Below are 23,832 nucleotides of genomic sequence, written 5' to 3'. Positions count from 1 at the left end.
ACACAAAGCTGATTTATATCCTTGACATAGCTGTAAACATCTCCTTGACAGGATGGAATTTTAAGATTTAAAATTTTTCTAGTTGATTCAATGGTTGCAATTCACAATAAAGTCAAACTTGAGTTACCTGAATTAAGTACTCAGGAAAATGTTTTTCATTTTATCTTAAAGAATGTATAAAAAATACTGAAACAGGTCCCAAAGATTTAGAGCTTTAGATATGGTATATGGATGCATGTCAAGTGTTGAAAAGCTGTTTGTTGCCCTTAAATGTTTTTTTCCGCTTGTTGTTAGTTGTTGGGTTGCTTGTCAATCAAATACATCCTACATCTCCATGTTTTCTAAGTATTCAAATGACTTACACAAAAAGATGAAACAAATTGTATATTAATTTTTTATTTCTTCACATATATCTAAAACAACATATTTAATAATAATTAAAGGTAAACAGTATCATAAATCATCCATGCTCTGTAGAACTGGTTTTGAGGTTGAATTTTCTTTTCGGTTAGAAATTTCACTGTCATTTTCATCAATTTTGTGCACAGAAGTAAGCTGCCCATTTTCTATATTGTTATATGCATGCTTCCACAACCCTGAGTTTGCTATTTCTCTACTTACAACAAGTAATAGCTCCTTATCACCCTCATGTAGTTCTGACTGTAAATAATCAAGTAATAAATTATCATCACCGATTAGTTCTGGCGACTCTAATTTGGAGTCTAAATTGTAATAAACATCTCCTATTTTCCTGAATGATATCCAATGTTTTCTCTTAAAAGGTAGATGGAAAAATCCCCATTTATAGTCCGAAGGTGTGTTCAGAATGAACCCAAATATGTTATCTGGAGAAAGGCACCTTATATCCCTGAAAAATATTTTTAAAATATTAAAATTGAGTTGAAAATCATATTACATGTTATTTTCATTTTGAAATCTCCATTTTTAAACAGTTCAATTATGCAAGAACAAAATAAAATATGTTTGTTTCTTCCATTCATGCCTTTGTTTGTTCTTCTATGAATATATCATGGCACCATAATTTAGATTAAACAATATTCAGATACAAAGTGTCTAAATTTTAGAGCATGTTTTCCATTCAAATCCTTATTGTAAAGGAAATCAAACCTTTCCCCAGAATCAGTTGGTGTTTACCATGGCATTTAAATTTTTGCAAAGTGAACTGTTGCATTTAATAGACAAATAGCTTTTGTTCTCTGTGGCAGTCATTCAATGGGAGCTAAATTGCTTTAAATATTTTCTTGATAGCCAATCATTCATCTGGATGTACAAAAAAACTCCTAGTGATTAAAATACAAGCACATGTAACAATACTTATAAATTAAATAAATGTATTTACCACCTAACCTTTGTATAGCAGAACCAAAAATTAATAAAATGCTTTGCCGAGCGCAGTCTGATACGACTGCAGAGGTCGAACCCTGAACAGGAGCAAGTTTGGACACAATATTCAAGCTTGATACTGTCAGAATTTGGATTGTGATCAAATTTTTGACATAATATAGGTTTTTGACACAAAATAAATGTGATAAAAGATCTTAAAAATTTGAAATGAGAAATTTTATTTCCCTAGTATGGCCTGATATCCAAAATCTAACAACATGGTTAGATTCAGCATATAAAAAACACCAAAAATTTTATTTTAGTTGAAATCAAACAAAGTTAAATTTTGGACCCTCTTGCTATTGTGCAATACTATGCAACTGAAGATTTCTTGCTATTGCGCAAAACTGTGCAACTGAAGATTTCTTGCTATTGCCCAATATTGTGCTATCGAAGATTTCTTGCTATTGAAGATTTCTTACTATTGCGCAATACTGTGCAATTGAAGATTTCTTGCTATTGCGCAATACTGTGCAATTGAAGATTTCTTGCTATTGCGCAAACTCAACCCAGCCTTCCCTTTGTGGTAAGGTACCTTGTAGTACAATTTCAGAGAGATCCATGCACTTATACACAAAGTATTGTCTGGAAACTAGAAAAATGCTTGTTTTAGGCCCCTAATTCATGAACATTTGGGGCGATTACCCGCAAACTCAATCCCAGCCTTCCCTTTTTGACATGGAACCATGTGGTACAATTTCAGAGAGATCCATACACTTATACACAAGTTATTGTCCGTAAACTACAAAACTGCTCATTTTTGGCCCCTAATTCCTACACTGTTGGTACCATAACCCCCAAAATCAATCCCAACCTTCCTTTTGTGGTATTGAACCTTCTGGTAAAGTATCATAGAGATCCATTCACAAAAACTAAAGTTAAAAAATTTTTGCAGTCGTTTAAAAATTGTGGTTCAACATAATCATGATATTACAAATTTTCTGTAGGCTTAAGGATACAATTTCTCTTTACCACAAAAAGAGTCCAGGAAAAAAGAATTTTTTCTCAATCAACAAAAATTACTATCTGAAACAATGAATCCACAGTGTGAACCATGATCAAACATTAACTTTTTAACTTACTTTCGTTTATCAAACCAAATGGTTTCACAATCTTTTGTCTGTACTGCTGCCATCAATACATTGACATCATAGTTTCCAAAGCCAAGTAAACTTCTATGGGGATTTATAAAACAGTCTGGAGACAAGCTACAGAAGAAAAAGATATAATATGATAAACATTTAGGCGCATCAATATCACTGGAATACTGTTGTAAAGATAGCTGCTAGCCAGGGTACAATTTCTACTTAAAGAAATCATTTTCCTAGAAATTTAATGCTTTGTTATGAGTAAATAAGACTTTGTTGACATTTTTATAATGCTTGCTCTCCATATTCATCCAAGAAGACCTTCCAGATGTTCCAGCAATGACATAATAAAGAAGAAGACTTATTCACTGCTTCTTTGATATATTGGTTATTTCTCAGAATTCACTCATATATATCCACCACATGCAATTTTCTCTCCTAACTACGACACAAGTTTTTCTCTCATGCTGTATTGATGCAGTTAAAATATTTTGTTATCTTTAATTAGATTGATTAACAAATGTTATCAGACATTCAAGCTACAAAATATGTTGATAACTTGTTTATATCTTTATTTTGGAACATCACACAGAAATCTATGTGTTTCATGTACAATTTTAATTAACTCTTTTAATGTATAATACATAAACACCAAAATTTAAACCAATGCCATTTATTTAATACTATGTTGTACTTTGTTCTCTTATGACTAGTCCTTTCTACAGTTTTTAGAAGCTTAGCATATGAGATGCAATATGATGTAATAGTATTAGCATTATGATATTGGAAACGTATGGGAAAACTTGAATGTGAAAGTCATCTACTGGTTGAATTGTCAATACCAAAAACAATGGTTTTCTCATCAGTCATCGCTCTTTCAGAGCCAACATATTCATTTAAATACACCATTTCTAATTCAATTGATCATGAAACTACATTAGAAAAACTTTAAGTATGGTTTTAGCAACAGTTTGTGGAAATTTAGGAACATTTCAGTTAATTGAGTGCATTTGAGTATATTTGATTAGTTATATATGTAGGACTAGTGTGAATGGTGTTGGTAATCCTAACCATGATGGTCACGCTGAAGTGCGTTTTAAATCACACTGAAGTGTGATGGTGGCATTGTGATGCTATCTATTTGATTGCTACGCCAAAATGTGTTGGTGGTAATGCTGAAGCGTGATGCACTACATAAACTATGTATCAATGTTTTTCATGTTCACATGTCGAAGTTGATTGGTTTGTAAGAAGCAGCTTTTCAAAGTATTATTTTTAGAGTAAATCATTGACGGTCTTACCCATTTAATTCAAAACAGTCACATTAAATATTCATTACATTTCCAGCTATAACTGTATTGTTGTAGCTCAACACAAAAAAAAAAGCTTGGACAAAAATATTGATTGATTGATTGATTGGTGTTTGCCACTTTCAACACTACTGTGCTATTTCGTGGTGGTCAGTTTTTATTAGTGGAGGAAGCCAGAGTGCTCGGAGAGAACCAACGACCTTTGGTAGGAAAACCGACAATCCTAGTCAATTATTATAGGGACAAAAAGAAACCACAGCTCATACAATCGTTCATCGATAAATTGACCACTATATTTATTTTACATTAAAACATGTACTAATTTCAAAGACTGATAATAATGGAAGTATACTGTAGTTTGAAATGCAAATACTACTTGATTAAATAGAACAAACTTAAAATAAGCAACTAATCTTTTCGATTGCTGTGATGAGAGCAAATAATAAGATGGATCATTGTAAAAATGGTTTATGGAGTGTTTGGTATTTTCATACTAACTAATAAAAATTCAAACGATCATAATAATTGCACATCTTTGGATTTAAAACTAGTCATCATGCATCATGTAGACAATTGCAAATCAGCAAAAGGTCCATATAGTAATAAGGTGCAGACCATCATACTTCAGTTTGTCCATTGCACTTCAGCATCCCTATTCCACCTCTGAATCCTACATATATAACAAACATAAGCTTTGTTTAATGATATTGTGAATTATTGATCATTTTAATCAACTACTAAAAATGAAGTAAATAATATTATATTTCTATATAGGGGGTCGTTCTATGTGTTAAATTTACTTTAAACAAAATTCATCCAAATCTTTTTTACTGAATGCCTTTTTATCTTGAAACAAATTGTTCAGCGCGTGCAAAGCACACAGTTCTTTAACTTGTTTTTCGTGATAAAGATCGACTTTCGGTGATTCCATATCATCTAGCATCTGCATAGACAAATTCGATGAAGATTTTTTTCTTGTAATGCTATAGACGGATGTTCATAATTTGTATTCAGTTGTATAATTGTAAGCTTTATGGCTTTATGCGTCTCTCTTTGGCGATATCAATGTCTTTCCATTTTCGTTTTTAAAGGTGTCAAAAATAGCAGGTAATAACCGGAACTGTGTACAATGTGCAATACGTCATGTAATACTGTGTGTATGCTAATATTGCTTTTCAATCAAAACGGGTTAACGTATCTGCAACACGCCCACAAACGTTGAAAGGGGCGGGGATTTCATTCCAAAAGGTGAATCATTTCCGAAAGGAAATACATTCATCTACGCCCACTTTTCCCGCGATTTCATAGCTAAATCTTATTACCGCAAAAAGAAAATATACTACCATTATCTTCTATTAAAATATCACAAATACCGCAGTTAGTTATGAATGAATCTAACGTAAATTTCATTATTTTATTAATGAGTAATCTTGGAAATAACTATACGAAAATTACTTTTGTTCGTTTTATATTTACATTTTTTAAACAGGGTCTTTCGTTGCCCGTTATGGTATATTACTGGTCTATTTGGTTATAAGTTTTTTTACGGTATTACACGGTACCGAAAAGAAATGAGACCATAATACACAGCACTATTTCTTAATGTTTTCCGATATAAGGTGCATCTTAGTATTTGCACTAGCTGCCCTCTGAATATATTAGTGTTGGGAAAACTGTATACTTAGGACAATTTGACAAGATGTCTAACGTGGAATATAGACCTGCTGAAACTTTGACCATTCGATTAAGCCGACGGGACTCGGGTGTGTCATGGGGATTTCGTCTGCAGGGTGGCACGGATTTTAACATTCCACTGTCTGTACAGTCGGTAGGTAAACGTTGATTTAAATCAGAGTAAATAGGACAATTAAAGAAAGTAACCTTTAGTTAGAATATCCAGTGATTAATGGAAGATAAAGTGTGAAGGTGTTTGGAGGCAAAACTTTTTTTTTCGAAGGCACTTGTAACAATAACTCAAAAAGTTAATATTAATGAAAAAAGACTCATTTATATTCAGTGCATGTGCTCATATGTGAAATCATTATAAAATTTACAAAGAAAACACATATGTGCATTAAAAATAATGAAAACAGGCATCCAGCCAATAGCAGAAGGGTATCACTTTCACTGACTCCCATATAAGGTCATGTATGTTACATACAGGTGTATTGTATAATGAATGAAGTCTGTATAGTAATACATGTAATGTCAAACATGTTTTAAATATACAAATACTTGCTTGGATCATATTTACAATTTTGTAGTATAGATATTGCTACAATTGGGGATGAAGTGGGGCACTGATATATATATATACAATATAGTCTTTAATATTAATTGTGATATTCTAGAAGGCTATTATTTACTTATTATTAATTAATTTAATTGGGGTGAATGTCACAAGTAAACTGTCAGAAAAAATTATCAATTAAGAGATGTGTGCAATTTGGCCTGCTGTTTTTTTTTTTATGAAATGAAAAGAAAAGACAACTTTTTTTGTTGAAAAATTAGAAATATAGATAATGTTGATTGTTTTTATCTGGTTCCTATATTTAAAGCCAATAAGACCAATTCAATCATTTCATTTCCATTTTATTCCAGCATCACCTGCATATGGAGTACATGTATATATCTAATTCAATTTGATATTCAAAGATTTGCATGTAATTACTGCTTACATTTGAAAGCTATTAACCCAAAGGTTATGAATGATAAAGTATAAGTCATACATGTATCATACAAAGTTTGACAAAGGCCAACATGATTTGGATGACGATTTTGAACATCTGTGTCATGTAATACATTAATAATAATAATAAACATGTAATGTAGTACTTAATAATAACGGAATTTTGTTTGATAATAATTAAATATGGAAACATAATTTTGCATTTGAAAACATCAGTGTTATGTTTTTTTTGTGTGTTTTTTTCGCTTATCTCTGATCAATTCTTTTCAAATTTTTATATAGCTGTCACAGAAGCATTTAGTTAGTAAAAACCACTTTTCATTTTACAGTTTAGTAGTCAAAAATAAAGTTTTTCTTTGAAAAAAGTAAAGTTATCATGTTTATAATATCTTCATATTTTTTTTCAAATTAGAATGAATTGTTCCTTAATATATAATGACTAGTAGTATGGCATTTAAAATAGTTTGTGTTCTGGACAACAGCTAGTTTAGACCCTCAGACCTATCTTAAGGTATAATGTTTGATTTGTTTATAGAGATCTAAGCATTGTTCTACATTTCTTTCTATTGAGCGAGTAAATGTATTAAATTCCTGAAGATTATTGTTATGGAAAATATCTCTAAATTTTCAACCATTGATTATTTATATGTAAACAAGAGAAGAAAATATAAATAAAACATTTTTGAAATTGTTGAGTTAAAACTTGTTGTACCATGTGTATGATTTTTTAAATATCGACCTTAAAGAGGAGTAATTTATACTTTACTGAATTGCAACAACATGTAAAAGAGGGAATATTATATATATATATATATATATTTCATGAAAAGTTTTGGTTATATATTATTAAAGAATGCATTGTAATTTTTTCATTACATTGAATGGAAGAAAGCAAAACAAAAGTCTGTTTCTCCTGTTTTAGGACTTACAGCTGTAAAGTAAGATACATTTAAGGGTCAATAATTTATTTTTTGTATCATATAAATTAATGATAGTTTTAACATTGCATCTTAAGTCAAATTTAGAGTGGACTTCAAAAATTTGGGACAAACAATACTTCTTTTTAAATTTGGCCTGATGTAAGTCATATGGCATGTATGGGCCCCGATATGGTGTATCTTAAATATTTTTAAAAATCATTTTTTGCTCTGATTAATTCCTAATGCTTCCTTGCTTTTTATGAACCATTCTTTTCTTCATGAAGAAATATATTTCACTATTCCAAGAGATTTTGCACAGATTTATGTAATGTTAACAGATAAGTTAAAACACCCAATATTTTGGTCTTTAAATTTTTGAAGCAGATTGAAACATTTAAGTTCCTGATGAGCCCAATCATTAAAAGGGTCCTAAGGGGTCTTTTTCATGTTAGGACTAGTGTGGTCTTCCCCCAACAGAGGTTGTGTATTCTATATATCCTGCATAACCACAGGCAAGTTCCATCATCATGGTAGGCTAAAATATTTGTTTTCTTTTCAGGTAAATCCAAACAGTGTTGCAGATAGGGCAGGTTTGCAGGCAGGGGATGGTATCCTATTTATTAACAATGCCAACACAGATCAGCTTTCGCATGAACAAGCCAAGATGGAAATGATCAGATCTGGCAATGAAATATACATGACTGTAGTCAGGTAATAATTTCATAATGTAATTGATATTTATGGGATATATTTCTTGCTTCTTTTGATCATTAATATGATAAGTGTCATAGTTATGGTCTGAGGAAAGAGATAAAACAGTCGGTTATCAACTTTCTAAAAATGTTTGCGAACTTAACCTTAAACATTTTACCATACAAATTCTCTCAACTTCTTGGCCAAAATGAAAGCATTACTTGCTAATTTTCTACAATTGAATTTTGTGTTGCACACACAAATTTATTAAAGTTAAGGTAAACATATTAATATCAAAAGCAGAATGATGAAATATTCTGCTGTCTTATAATGAAATTAACACTTTATACATTTGGTGCTTCTCTGGATTTACCTTTTATTATCAGGAATGCTCAAAATTTGGTGCTTCTCTGGATTTACCCTTATCAGGAATGCTCAAAATTTGGTGCTTCTCTGGATTTACCTTTATCAGGAATGCTCAAAATTTGGTGCTTCTCTGGATTTACCTTTATCAGGAACGCTCAAACTAAAAAAAATGAAACCAAAAATGTATGAATACATGAATCTGGGAGGAGCTATATATGATGTCATATATGTTGTAAAAATTTATGTTTACCTTTTGATCTCAGTTGTATCTAAGCAATTCAAACTTTTGTTCTTTGAACACAGTCTATGTTTCCAGTTATTGTTTTGTACATGGCTCCTCTTTTAATAAAAAGTCATTGCAATACTTTGATATATCAAGCAAATTATTAGCTGTTTCATGTACAATTTATATTAATTATTATTCAAGCAAGTTAATAGAATGTGTGAAAGATTCATCAGACTTTGAGTTTGAATGGTAAAATTATGAAAGGGTCCTTAAATCAAACTTAAGGAACCAGGCCTCAGACCTCTGCATTTTATCCCCTGATAGATACTCAATAGCACGCATTAATATGTTTTTTGTTGTTGAAGAATTAATTTCCACTTTTTTTAATTTTAAACTCAGAAAGAAGTATTTCCATTTTGGTCAAAAACTTTCATGCAGCTCAGAACATGTTGAAAGAAGCTTTTGGACATTATGAAATAGATTTCTGAAGTTTTAAATTGACATTTGAAAATTTAATTAATTATTATTCACTACTATTTTTCCATCTGCGACTGTCATACAAATTATTTTTTTAGAATATTCAATGTTCCCAAACTGGGAAATAGAGATAACTCTTGATGCATATTTCATATGGGAGACAACTTTTGGAATAATACAATGTAATATAAGTGAGGATTGATTTTATCATTATTTAATGAATTTACAATAATCACATGAACTATTTTATTTACAGAGGTGCTGTAGAAGTATGGAAACCAAAAGTTACAGCCTTGTCAGATCTACGTCCACAAGAATTACGTCAGATAAAGACAGCTACTGGAGATACCGTTACAGCAGTTCAGAAAACAGACCTCACCCGAGATGGACCACTGGTATAAATGCATTTAGTAACTTTTAGAATATCTTAAGGGATTTGTTTTTTTAGTTACAGTTCATTTTAAATATTAGTGTAAGTTAGGTACATTACAGTTTTAAACTTGTTATTAAATTTACTTCTTATAATGACAATACAATTAGATTAAAATAGCAACTATTTTTTCTTTATATCATTAAACATATTTACTATACAAATTCCTGATTTAAAAAAAAAATAGTAGAAAGGGAATTTAGAAAATCAATTAGAAATGTTCAAAAGAAATAAGGAAATATCCAAAAGTAGAAAATGCAATCAGATACCTTTCTTTTATGAAGTATAGTACTTATTATAACATGTAATTTTGTATTTTTTTAGTTTATATTTAATTTGTGGTGACAATTAACTGATTAAAATAGGTCTTTTCAAAATCTACCCATGTACAATTCCACATCCATATATGACACTGTAATAGTCCAATGTACTAATTTATCATCTGTAATTCATTTAGACAATCTACACAAAACATTAAAAAAAAATCATGAATATTTCAATTTATTATAAATTTAGGAGTCATTAAAAATAGGAAGTAGCCACAATCGTTCAGCCAAACCATTTGGACAATCAAGTCAGTATGAACCGCCAAGACCAGAATACCAACAGCAACAGTATCGACCACCCCCTCAACAACAACATTATCAACCACCCCCTCAACAACAGCAGCAATATAGACAACAACAACAACAACAGCAGCAACAGTATAGGCCACCACCACAACAACAACGTCAGCCAATGAGTCCTACATCACCAAAGGCACCTGTTCCCACAGTTGTCCATGCTCAATTTAATTCCCCAATAGGCTTGTATTCTGCTCCTCATATTGCTGAAAGTTACGATGTCCAGACAAAAGGAATACAGAAAGAAATGGAAAAGTAAGATATTTAATTAATAGGATTATTTGATTGGTCAGTTTTTCACTGTAAAATTTTAAAAATAGTTTTTGTCTTACCTTGTGTAAAAGGTAAATTGATCTAATGCATACTTGAGTGACATTTTGTGCACTAATCAATTGATTTAAATCTGATGGTTAAAGTCTGTTATTAACTTTAACACTTTGATAGGTTATAAAAGTCCTAAACAATGGATATCTAACCAATGATATAGCGTTGTGATAAATTTGGTGTACTGTACAGACATTGAATTTACCCATTATCCTTTAAATTCTAAAATGGTGGATTGACAAATTTCAAGAAAATTTGTGAACAGGGTAATGTCTTATGGTGTAAGCCGTAAGGTATGAAATATGTAATATTACTTTTTGTTTTTACAGCTTAGACGTTGAAGATGCACCTGTAGGAATGAAAATAAGTGGAACATATCAGCCATTGCCAGAAGACACAGGTGATGATGATGATGATGACACAGAGTTCACTGAGCATGCTCCCTTACCTGAAACAGCAGACGACAACTCTAACAGTGTGAAGTGTGAAGACAATAATCAGCATGAAATTATTAATACTAATCCAGATTTGGAAAGTATGTTGTTAGTTTTCTCAAAGTTTTTACTGTGAAGGTTCCCTAATTCGCGGTTATCATTTTGAGTTTTTCAGATTTGAATTCATTATTTGAAATTCGAAACTTGGCAATGAACAAATCATTGAAAAACTGTAATTAGTCAGGAATTTAGTTAGCCATTAAAGCCAGAATGAAAATCTTGTCACAGTAAGAAAAAAATAATCTGATGACTAAACAAATCTTTGTTTTTAATTCTATTGTCCACAGAATATCAGACATACTGTGAACTAAGAATCTTGTTGAATTCTTTTATTTTTGCCCAAAGGCAACAAGATTATTAGAACTCACATTTTACATTTTGATCACATCTTTTGCAGCTTTTCCTGAAATGACATGAATACTTATTGCATTTTTGTCTTTTGATCAACAACTATGGTAATAAAGGCATGCCATTATGTGTGTATTTTCATCCTATTGGTATCGTCTCATTTGTCAGGATGATTAACAGTTACAGTAGAAACCATATAGGTGTTTACCAATTTTCTTGCAATAGGTCTGTTCAGAATTTTTTTTTATATAAGATCTACTAAAATAATTGTATTTGATATTGACTAATTGAAACAGCCTAATTCAGGTGACATTGCCTAACATCTAATTGAGTTTCCATGTAGAAATTTTTGTAAAAAAACCCTGAAAAATATATAACTTTTTGATTTAAATGCCTTTTGGTAACATGAAAGTAGATTGACCACTAGCAAGAAAACTGGTTAACCTAGAATGATTTCTGGTGTTATTATTGACCCTTGACTTTGTTTGTTGAATTTTCAGAATGCATGGGTGTGTTTTATTGTTTTGTATATGTATTAACTGTTAGTTTTTTTTTCTTCCAAAGAGTTACAAACAATTACTTACAAAGAAAGCCAATCAATGTTTTATTCTCAGAGATCCAGAGGATATATAGATTGATTGTCACAATGTCACAAACTTTCCATGTTTTCATCCTTTCCTCGAAATAACAAAGGAAATATCTGAACTAAACCCTGATAGGAATTTTTCATAGAAAGCAATTCAAAATTTTAAATTGCCTGAGGTCACCAGGTAACTTTTAAGCAAATTTAAGAGTTGGTTTTGAACATTTTTAATGGTGACAAGTCACAGGTCCTTTGAAATGAGACATCAGTTTGCAAGGTTGCCCTCCAAACCTCCCAAGGTTGCAGGTCTGGTATGACCAATTTGGAGATGCCTACATGTATTGAATGGAAAATATTGCTGATCTTGAAGGATCAGTTCTTATAAAGATTATAATACTATAAATATAATAGTTCCAGACTTTTTGCAGACAGGAATGCTGAAAAACATTTTTTAGCATTTAACTGATGTTTAAAAATAATTTTAAAAATATTGACCTGATCAGATTTTTGCTGGCATTGGGTCTGCAGTGCCCACTACTAAAGTGAAAATATACTTTTATAGATTTGGTGTGTCCAAAGCACATTTCTGGATTAACCTTCATCTGGAATGCTCAAGCCCAAAGTAAAGACCGACTGCTACAATTTTAAAGAGGTCATTTATGTAAGAAAAGGATCTGCTAGTCAGTGGAGCAATTAAGGATCGTGTAGGCCTATAGTTTCTTTGAAGTCCAATTTAAAAAAAAAAAAAAAATATTCCTATAATTTGTACATTATAAACTTTTATTTAGATGAAAGTTAAAGTTTTTGTTTGATAATTTTTATCTTGATCAATGTCTTTTACAATATTACAGATATAAATGTCTGTTATTTAATGCTTACTATAACAATTTTCAATAAAATAAACAAAGAAATATGTGTTATTGTTAAGGTTAGAGTCTATAAAACCCTCCTATCATCACCCTAGAAAATTTAAATGCTATGATGTGTGATAAGAAAATATGATATTTGTTTTCAAAAATTGTGTCTGAATTGTTAGGCTTGTCGATTTTAAACTTCACTTAAAGATAATCTCAAGTACCATCACTGTGCAATATTTGTGGTCACTTTAATTCACGGAAGGTGAATCAACTACCGGTAAATGTTTGCACAACAATATTCACTGTTGACCCATATACTTCTAAGTGTTAAAAGTCAACTTGACAGCTACTTGTATATCTGCATTGTTTTAAACTCAGACAGTTCAAATATAATATGTGTCTGTAGTATTGGCAATGAATAGATTTTGAAAAGTAATGGTTGTTGCTTGGTTCTGTTTTTTTTATTAGAAAAAAATGTATTTTTTAAATTTGAAAATTCAAATTGCTGCCAAGTAAATAAATTCTTGACCACTGTGATTGAATGTAATTTAGTTGTCCAACCAGTTTAAACTTATATTTCTTATTATTTCTTTATATAGTTGCCTCTTTTAAGGTCAATCCTCTTTAGCAAATTTAAATCTCGATAAAGATGTCATCAGGTAAGAAGTTATTTTACCAAGAAATTACTGCCGCTTATTTATGTACAGTTAAGCTGACCCTATGGGAAGAGTTGCTTCCCTTGAGAGAGACAGGCTAGTTAAGCTGACCCTATGGGAAGAGTTGCTTCCCTTGAGAGGGATGTCATAAGATGTGGGACAACATAGGAACTGATGTTAGAAATTGTATGACAGTTCTGTAGAATTTTTTTGTATTAAAATTATAAAAAAAAACTATTTTAGGACCTAGTGGATTTAGATCAGTGACAGCACCAAAGTTTGATCCCTCACAAAACCAGTCACCGAAGCAAGAATCAATGCACTGTGTAAAGTGTGGAAATATGGTCAGGTGAGTATTCCCAGAATGCAATGTACAGTTTTAAATACTGTAAACTTACTCATTTAGTATATTTTAACTTTGAACAAAAGGACAGTACAAGTAGGAAATAACATAAAAATTAGAAAATTTAGCATGAATTAGCACATGACAATCTACTTTTAAAATTCATTATTGCATCCTTTACCAAAAAAACTTACTTCATATGCATACATCTTCTTGGCAAAAATTTAAGCGCTTACTCTGATATTTTGTGATACAATTGTTCATGTATTGAAATCTTGTGAAAATCACTACCCATAGATATATTTTATGGCAAAAGTGGAACCCATTGATATATTTCTCAGTTATCACATATACAATTTTTGACATCTTAATTTGATTTACAAGGATAAAATAGTATGTATACAGATATCTAATAGAAAGATAAAAATAACTGACCCATTGACATTTTAGCTGTGTGGAATTGCAACCCATTGATTTATTTGACAAAAAAGGGACCCATTCCAGCAACACGTCTGTGTATACCTTCATATAGGAAGAGGCTGCTTCCAATTCAAGCAAAATCAATGAGTATACTACATGTATCACAATACCACAATGCTAAAAGGCTCTGGGGAGAACACTGTATTTTGGTGTCCATATTACCCAGAATGCATTTGATTCTGAAATGATAAATTATGTTTTATTTCAGTGGTGTATTTGTAAAGATCAAAGGACAGCCATACCATGCACAGTGTTTTACATGTACTTCTTGTGGTGTAAATCTAAAACAGAAAGGTAAGAACAAACATATAGACCATACTTTTTTTATTTCTCTATAAGATTGTTATTTACATGTGTCATCAGGAATTTTTGAAAGGGGAGGCATAATTCCATAAAACAAGAAGTATCAGCAATTGTAACGAGGCGAGAGAAAAATTGGACAATTAAATGCTAAAAAATTATATATTTTCAAATTAGTGGGGACCAGGCAGACTGTACTCCCGACTGAATCCGCCACTGGTCATCTATCAACATATGACCAATAGGTTTTACTGTTTTCTGTTTTTCTGTCTTTCATTTAGCCTTCTAACTTTTTTTATTCAAGCATCATAAACGAGTAGTTTATAGATGAAAGGCACATGTGGCAAACAAAATTATAAGCCTGGTATCCTTGATGAGTTTTTTTCTAATAATATATATGTATTGCATATTGGGTAAACTCTAATAATATATATGTATTGCATATCGGGTAAACTCAAATAATATATATGTATTGCATATTGGGTAAACTCTAATAATATATCATATTGGGTAAACTCTAATAATATATATCATATTGGGTAAACTCTAATAATATATATCATATTGGGTAAACTCTAATAATATATATCATATTGGGTAAACTCTAATAATATATATCATATTGGGTAAACTCTAAAAATATATATGTATTGCATATTGGGTAAACTCTAAAAATATATATGTATTGCATATTGGGTAAACTCTAATAATGTATATCATATTGGGTAAACTCTAATAATGTATATCATATTGGGTAAACTCTAATAATGTATATCATATTGGGTAAACTCTAATAATGTATATCATATTGGGTAAACTCTAATAATGTATTGCATATTGGGTAAACTCTAATAATGTATTGCATATTGGGTAAACTCTAATAATGTATTGCATATTGGGTATTTCTGATGTGTATCTGTATCTAATTTTTCAGGTTATTTTGTGATAGAAGGTTGTTTATTCTGTGAAATCCATGCTAAACAAAGAGCAGAAGCCCCTGGTCCAAACATGAGACAAGCTGATGTTATTTATCGGTAAGCTTGATAAAACACAAAATTAATGTTGTTTATCGGAAATAATTGTAAATCACCAAATGATAGAAGGATGTAGTTGAAAAACAAATATAAACATAAATTAAGAAATGTTATCATGAAATTATATTGGTGATAGCTAATAATTATTTTGAAAATTAATAATGAGTGAGTTCTAGCACTTATAATTTAAAAGAGAAATAAGTGATAAAAATGTAACAAAGTTTCGTTTACTGGGAACATATGGTTACTCAAAGGATTGATTTTGTCCAAATTGTTTACAGGTAACATTTTTCGAGATTAAGAGCTGTTATTTGTCATGTCTTGTGACATAACACATACCTTCATTTATGACCTTCTCTTTCCTTTCTTTATTTCAGATAAACAGTCCTGGTTAAAACCTGTGTAAGACTTTGCAGTGTGATTCCCAGAAGATATCTACAAATATGATCTGATTTACAGAATGCTCAGATTTGTATATTTATGCTCATATGTATTTATACCTTTGTGAAAATTTTAAAGAGTTACTGTGGATTCATTTATTTTCGTGGGTACCAATTATCATGGATTGATGAAAACTTGTATTTTCGTGGACATTTGATTTCATAATTTGGCCCATGTCTGCATACAACCTGATGGAAAATTTGTAATTCGTTGAACATTTAGATTTGTGGTTCATCTGTACCCACGAAATCCACGAAAATTGGGATCCAACGAATAATAATGAATCCACAATAAGTTACAGATTTCCTCTAAAAGTATGTGTCCTTGATAGAAGACCAAGGCGTTCAAAAAATAGTAGAAGGTTTATAGATTCATAATTATAATTGGTTGTTTTTTTGTAAGGACTTTGTGGATGTCTAATACTGTGGATGCATTATTATTCGTGGGAAACCAATTTTCATAGATTTCATGCGTATTGGTAAACCAAGCAAGTCAAAGATTGTCTAAGATATAGAAATATGTACTGATAACTTTTATTGTAAAGAGGAAAAGTTTTGCAAAGAACTTTTTTTTTGGCTAATATTTCACAATAACGATAAATTTGCAAACAGAACTGCATAAATATCCAGTCATGTAAATTTTATCTTTGAAGCAGATTTGAATAAATACCAAGAATAACTAGGAAATAATACTTCACGAACAGGTTCAGCCATTTGAATTGACAAAATTCAGACTCCACAAAAAAATAAACTGATTTATAGTATTTTGTTAAAGTAGATATTTATTCATTTTCAATATTTACTAGAGTAGATTTTCATGCACTGCAATATATTTTTTTATAAAAAAAACTTTGCTTACTGCTTGCTGTGTAGGTACACAGACAATTATTTTTTGATAAAATTACTTTTTTGTGTTCAGGTTAAGTTTGAATTAGGAAATTTGCCTTCAAACTTCATGTATACTAATGTTAAGCTGTGATACAATACAAATTTTGGTCAGTTTTTTATGTTACTGTATAATGCGATATTATAACTAAAACTATATTTTTGTGTTTCTATGATATTATGACTTAATATTCCCTGGCGGAATATATTCAATAATGATATTGTTATACATGTATTATAAGTTTGGAAATATTAGTCATGCAAACATAAGCAGATATTTCTGGGGAATGTTTATATGTATGAACGAGGAACAATTAAGGGAAATTGTACATTATATGTATGGTGGATGATATCGGGGTAATACGTGATTGATGCTCTACTTGAGGGGGGCTTCATTTGTAATGGAGTGAGTGTAGAGGGTTAAAACTGTTTTAAAAAAGCTATATCCAGGATATTTAGTAGTATCTTCAAACATTTCATTTGAGAATTGACCTCTTAACTGTCATCACCCATTTCAATTCTTTTTTGCAAGAGTTATCTTTCTTGACTAGTCAGACTCATTTATAGATATGTGCAATGTTTTTAATGTTTGGAAAATCAGGACAACATGCTATCACCTAACATAATAAAAAGTAATGCATATCATATTTTATGGCTTCAATTTTTTTTCTCAAATTTGAAGATTCTGTTCTACAAATGAAGTTGAATACTACTCTGGGGACATTTCTCTTCTCTTACAAAACTCCATATAAAAATACTGAGTAGACTTATTTATGAACTAGCCTCTAGAATGCCTATATCTTTAAGAAATATGAACGTTATATGCCTTTTTTAGTTCCTACGGGTTGTACCGGGTATTTTTTTTAGAAGTTTTTAGAAAAATTCTCTACAGACATATTGTGTGAATGAATGTTTATACTGAGCTTTTTGGAGTGGTCAGTTCTATTTTGTCCCCCCACTTTCATCTTTTCGCCCTTTTTTTGAGTATTTAATATGTACACTGTTTTGTTTGTAACATACTTTTGGGTAGAAAGTTTCAATTTCAAAAGACTTGAAGTACGTGTAAGTACAGATTGTTTTGTGAAACAGTTGACTGGATTGTAAATTGAGAGATATCTGAAGTATATTTTGTTAATCAGAGACTGACACAAGTTGTATCATACAACGGTACAAAAAAAGACTGTTAAATATTTATATTATAAATACATTTTTACTTGAAATGTTTCAATATTTTATTTAAAGGTCATTTCAACCATCATGCAGCTGTTCAACAAATTATTGCTTTCTTTTTGGTGTCTGTTTCCATTTTTTTGTGTTTGTTATGTTATTGGGTACTTTTACTTGAAACAGGGCATTGATTCATGTAAAGAAATGAAAGTATTCTGTTGATTTTTTTTTTTAACTATTCTTATTTTAATATGTAAATTTATTTCATTACACCAGATGTGAAAATACTATTGACAATTCAGTATCTATTGTTGTACTTTTCGTACTCGAGTCACATGGTAAGATTGGATTAGTATCTGTAATAAATAACTAGTTGATACAGATACTTAAATCTAGGTCAATTTCGATTACAGACAATATGAGTAATAGAAGAACAAATAGCACAGAGTTTTGTGAACTTTTATTAAATAATCAATTGCCAATGGTATTTTCACACACTGTGTAATGTGTAATTGGAGTGAAAGACGTGATTGTATGTTAGAAGATATTATATGTTTAATAGAAGTACAGTTGAACCTTGCTCTATTTTGTTGTGAAAAATCTCTTTTAGTCCTTATTTTGCAGAGTATTTCTTTTGAAATGTCCACTTTTATCTAAAACTAGTTTGAGAAAAGGAAAGTTTACCTACTAAGAATATGTTAGATGTTGGACATGGAAAAAGTGAGGTTGTTGATAAACCTCATTGTTATGATGAAACATATGTGGTGAAAAATTGAAAAACATAAAGGATAAGGCCTGGTAAGACCCCTTTTTGGACCCAAAATATAGCATTTTAAAAATTTGTTAAAAATGTAAACTTTGAGCTATTTATTTGAAAGTAGAATAATTTTGTTTCATAAATAAGGGCTGTTTTTGACAATACAATGCACATGCATTAGGTACTAGCATCATTAATTCATGCAAAGTCACTGAAATCTTCACAATTTTAGCATTTATGCTAATTTTTAAACGGTTTTTGTCTAAAATAAAAGTTGCTGCACTTGTGTTCAGTCTTAACATTTAAATATATGTTGTATTTGATGACAATACATAACATAGATAAAGGTTGAGACTGAACACGAATGCGACCACTTCCATTTTAGACAAAAAGCATCTGAAAAGTGATGTTTTGTGGCATATTTAAGAGATTCTTCATACTTATGCTTGAATTTAAGTGTCTATAATGACCAAACCAGTTCAAATCTTTTACCTGAACTAATTGAATCGACTGAAGTAGACACTTAAGTGTTTAAAAAATGTCAAAAATCTTTCTTCAGATGTACTTCAAATTTAGGCCAAAATTGACCCTTACCGGACCTTCTCCTTTCCTTTGGATTACTGTTTATAAAATACAACATTTACATAATAGCAGGATTTTCATTATTCTTCTGTTTGTAAAGAATAAATATTTTGATGCAAAGAAAAGGTAGGTTTTCATGCATTTACCAAAAAGATTGATCTAGATGTTGTGTCAGACATGCCAAACTGCCAACAATGTATATATAATTACCATAGCAAGGTTCAGTTGTTTGTTTACCAGAATAGATATTTTATTTCATTTTGAAGTGGTTTTTTTTTATTTTGTAATTTTTACATTTATATGCAATGTCCCATATGGGCACTTCCTGTAAAGGTGCTTAAAATTATTTTTATAGTTAAATGTTTGTAGTATATTTAGATTAGAACATTAGAAGTTGTAGTATATTTAGAAGATTAGATTATTTATATATTTTTACACACAAATCTGAAATATACATGCAGCACATTGTAGCCTTCAGTAAAAAATACACTATTTTTGTATACTGTTTTTTCGTGATACTTTTTTCTCTGTCTCACAGCAGACAGGGATACAGTAATGTTAGTCATCCAGATTTTTTTAGTTGCTCAAGTGATCACTAGATCTTTAATCGGCATATCATCTATGCACATTGATGCATACAGCATAAAGTTCTGTATCATGGCATTATATTTATGAAGAAATGCTTATAGGTTAATATTGAAAATATGGAATGAATGTTGAAAAATTATATTCATAATAATGACTGATATCGAAAATTTATATTTTTTTTCCCTTCAATTTTGTGGGTCAGTTTTAGTTGGGTTGAATGCCTTCTAAATCTGTATCAAATTTATTGTTTATATAGAATACATGTAATGATGTATAGTCTTTTTCAGTTGCGTCTTATTTAAATAATACCTTCAATGAGTTTAAAGGTTATTTGTGTATAGTTATTTTTAGAATGTGATGAATGTTGTTATTATACCCTGCAATACTTAGATCTGCTATTTTGTATACTGCTTTACACCACTTATCTATTTGTTGGAATAAAGTTTATGAAAAGTTGTATTATGTCCATCAGCACTGTATGTAAGATATTATTCATAGGGCATATTTGGTATAGGTCAATGAGATAGAAACTCGTCTACACTTCAAAAAATATGTTGAGAGTTCAATATGCAGCTATAGATATAAGAAGATGTGGTATGAGTGCCAATGAGACAACTCTCCATCCAAGTCACAATTTGTAAAAGTAAACCATTAAAGGTCAAAATACGGTCTTCAACACGGAGCCTTGGCTCACCCCGAACAGCAAGCTATAAAGGGCCCCAAAAATGACTAGTGTAAAACAATTCAAATGGGGAAAACGAAGGGTGTAATTTATATAAAAAACGAGAAACAAGAAACACTTATGAACCACATCAACAAACTACTGAACATCAGATTCCCGACTAACAGATTTATACCTGCCAACTTCTCAAAATCTCCATGGGGGATAAGTGCAAGAGGACCCAATGCCCCTCTTACATTATCATAAGTGTTTTAAATCTACTACTATTTTGTTCAAATGAGTATGTATGTGCTTAAATACCATTTTAAGTCATTTGAATGGGCTATTCCAGAAATAATCCATCCCCCCCCCCCCCCTATGGAAGACATTGGAATTCCAGATTTTTTTTTCTCAATTTTTTCTAAAATTCCAGACAAATTTCCAATCTGCACAAAAAATTTCCAAACTTCTCGTCTATTGGTGCACAAGAAATTCCATGAATTTTCCAAAGGGTAGAGTAATTTCCACATAATTTTTACTGGTAGTCGTTAAGAATTTCCAGAACAGAAATACTTTGCAACCCATTATTTCCAGGTATAAAACACAAGAGTTCTGATCAATTCCCTATGTATGTTCATCTCTTAAAAGACTTCAAATAATGGGGGAGGGGACAAAACTTTGATACAGTGATAGTATAGTTTAAATTTAAAGAGCAGGAGCATTCAAAATATTGTTTAATTCATTTTATAAGTTGCACTTTGTAATTAAAGCTTTTTCACAGACTGTCTCTTTTGGAGAGATATATATATATTATTAGTAGATATTTTGTTTTGTGTATGTACAGAGACTGTATTATATGTCTCTGGTATGTACTAGTTCCCAGATATGATTTTGTGGGGTAGAGATACTACAGAATTTAGTATTTATTTGTTTAAACTCTTTAGAAGTTCGTGCATGTAAATATTAAAAGTATATGCTGCACAGCCCTTTGTTTTGACCTTTGAATAAAATAGTAGTACATACATGTATCAACAACTTTCCATTTCAGGATATAATTAAATTGTTACGAAACTTCATAGTACAAGAGGCACAGTTTTAGCTGTAAAGGTACCCGTAGTTCCTATGGGAAATTGCATTGTCTTTATTTACAGAAGTGCAACCTATATTCTATCTTGAATTGTTTCATATATATATACAAAACTGTTGAATGTTAATTAGGTGCAAATGTCACAATAATTGGATTAATAGCATATATGACTACTCACTAGTGGAAAATTATATCACATGGAAAGATAAAAACAGAGAAAATTTGGTTTGATCATGAAAGTATTATATATTAAATATAATACTTTCATGGTTTGATAAATATTGAATGCCTTAATGACCTTTGTTAACACATCAAAAATATATCTTGACATATGATTAAATGTAGCTTCAGACACTTGTGATGTAATATATATAATCAAGGAGATGATAATTTCAACCAAGTTATGTATTAAAATCTGTATTTTTCACCCTTTTCATATATATTAAAGGATTAATTAACACCAATAAATTGTGCAATTTGATATCCTAAATTTTATGATGAAATTTAGGGTTTGTCCTATAACACCAACTAATGCCAGATTTTAGGTCACTTCAGCTAAATAGCCAGAACATTGACCAATTAACAGATAATTGATACATCATTTATTCAAACACACTTGTTTGTCTTCACAGCAGGAAATTGTCTAATTACCACAATATTGTAGAAGACTGACCAGAAATGACCAGCTGTGGACTATGACTCTACTATGGTTTGCAAAATACTGCTACAAATAAATAGATTGTTATCAGAATCAGTGGAAAACTGTCTACTGACTTTTGAATTTACATTAAGAAGATCCCCCCCTTTTTTTTAAAAATAATAGTCTTAATACAAGGCAATAGTAAAAGTTGAGTATTTGTGGTTAGTGTTTTATTTTCACACGAAAGAATATAACTAAGATATGGAAAATGGATATGAATAAGAAATGACTGATGTTTTTTAAAAGAAATAAATTTTGAAAATTTAAAAAGTTGATAAAAATTCTTTTCACAAAAAAACCCCTGACATTCCTAATTTATACCCTGTTTAACTATTTATTTTTTTTCTAGCCTGCCACTAGTCGGCAAAGCTAGACATATGTAGCAATCCTTCACTCTAGCATCATCAACATTTAAGTTCATTTTTAAGTTAATTTCTATTTTTTTAAACGACAGAAGCTTTGTTAAATCTTCATGGAATTCTGCTTAACTGACAGACACTTCTTCTATACAAAGATCATGAAGATAGCATCCAGAGAAATTTTTATTCTTTTTTTCAATATTTCATTCATTTAATGGACCATGGAAAATGAATATAATAATACTTCAATGAATGGACTAATTAGATATAAGAAGATGTGGTATGAGTGCCAATGAGACAACTCTCCATCCAAGTCAAAATTTATAAAAGTAAACCATTATAGGTCACAGTACAGTCTTCAACACAGAGCCTTGGCTCACACCGAACAGTAAGCTATAAAGGGCCCCAAAAAATTACTAGTGTAAAACCATTCAAACGGTTTATTTTGCACTAACAAGGTATACATGTACAAAACTTTAATTTTTTCAAAATACTAAGGATTTTTTTATTCCAGGAATAGATTACCGTAGCTGTATTTTGCAAAACCTCTATGGAATTTTGGGCCAATGCTCTATAACTTCATAATTTATAAATTATTAGGTCTTTTATTAAACTTTTTGATTCAAGCATCACTGTTGAGTATTTTGTAGAGAGAACCCTATCTGGTGTACACAATTTTAAGCCTGGTATCAACAACGTGGTTTTTTAAACAGTCTGAGGGTTAAGCTTTTTTTAAGACTTCAATAACTTTGTCAAGCATTATGGAATAGTTGATATGTTGATTGGTGTTAAATGCCACTTCAGCACTATTGTGCTATTTTGTGGGCCTGGCTGTCAGTTTTTATTGGTGGAGGAAGCCGGAGAAAAACGACCTTCGGTTGGAAAACTAACAATCGGAATCCTAGTAAATTATGATTGAAGTTGAGGGCACTGCCTTGTGTAGGAATAGTTGACAGGCCAA

The 23,832-nt window shown here is 30.6% G+C and overlaps 2 protein-coding genes across 4 annotated transcripts; one reads left to right on the top strand and one right to left on the bottom strand.

Moving 5' to 3' along the window:
* Window positions 1–380: 380 nt before the first annotated feature.
* Window positions 381–4,924, bottom strand: LOC127708982 (josephin-2-like). Of its 2 annotated transcripts, none has more exons than XM_052214229.1 (3): window positions 4,603–4,924; window positions 2,487–2,612; window positions 381–868 (listed from the first exon to the last, which is right to left on the bottom strand). In XM_052214229.1, exons 1-3 carry the CDS (start codon window positions 4,749–4,751, stop codon window positions 454–456), a joined length of 690 nt encoding a protein of 229 aa, XP_052070189.1. In that variant the 5' UTR covers window positions 4,752–4,924; the 3' UTR covers window positions 381–453. The 2 variants fall into 2 exon arrangements, with proteins under 2 accessions (XP_052070189.1, XP_052070190.1); XM_052214230.1 differs by having other exon boundaries at window positions 4,301–4,738.
* A 438-nt stretch (window positions 4,925–5,362) lies between these two features.
* Window positions 5,363–20,521, top strand: LOC127708978 (PDZ and LIM domain protein 1-like). Of its 2 annotated transcripts, none has more exons than XM_052214221.1 (9): window positions 5,363–5,630; window positions 7,971–8,122; window positions 9,430–9,568; window positions 10,120–10,481; window positions 10,880–11,085; window positions 13,732–13,837; window positions 14,520–14,605; window positions 15,546–15,645; window positions 16,023–20,521. In XM_052214221.1, the coding sequence occupies exons 1-9, from the start codon at window positions 5,502–5,504 to the stop codon at window positions 16,024–16,026; spliced, it is 1,284 nt and encodes a 427-aa protein (XP_052070181.1). In that variant the 5' UTR covers window positions 5,363–5,501; the 3' UTR covers window positions 16,027–20,521. The 2 variants fall into 2 exon arrangements, with proteins under 2 accessions (XP_052070181.1, XP_052070182.1); XM_052214222.1 differs by having other exon boundaries at window positions 5,364–5,630; window positions 10,880–10,950.
* The last annotated feature ends 3,311 nt before the right edge of the window (window positions 20,522–23,832 follow it).

This window comes from Mytilus californianus, unplaced genomic scaffold, assembly GCF_021869535.1.
Source record: "Mytilus californianus isolate M0D057914Y unplaced genomic scaffold, xbMytCali1.0.p SCAF_7, whole genome shotgun sequence".
NCBI classification, from domain to species: domain Eukaryota; kingdom Metazoa; phylum Mollusca; class Bivalvia; order Mytilida; family Mytilidae; genus Mytilus; species Mytilus californianus.
This window is presented reverse-complemented; position numbering and strand designations above follow the sequence as displayed.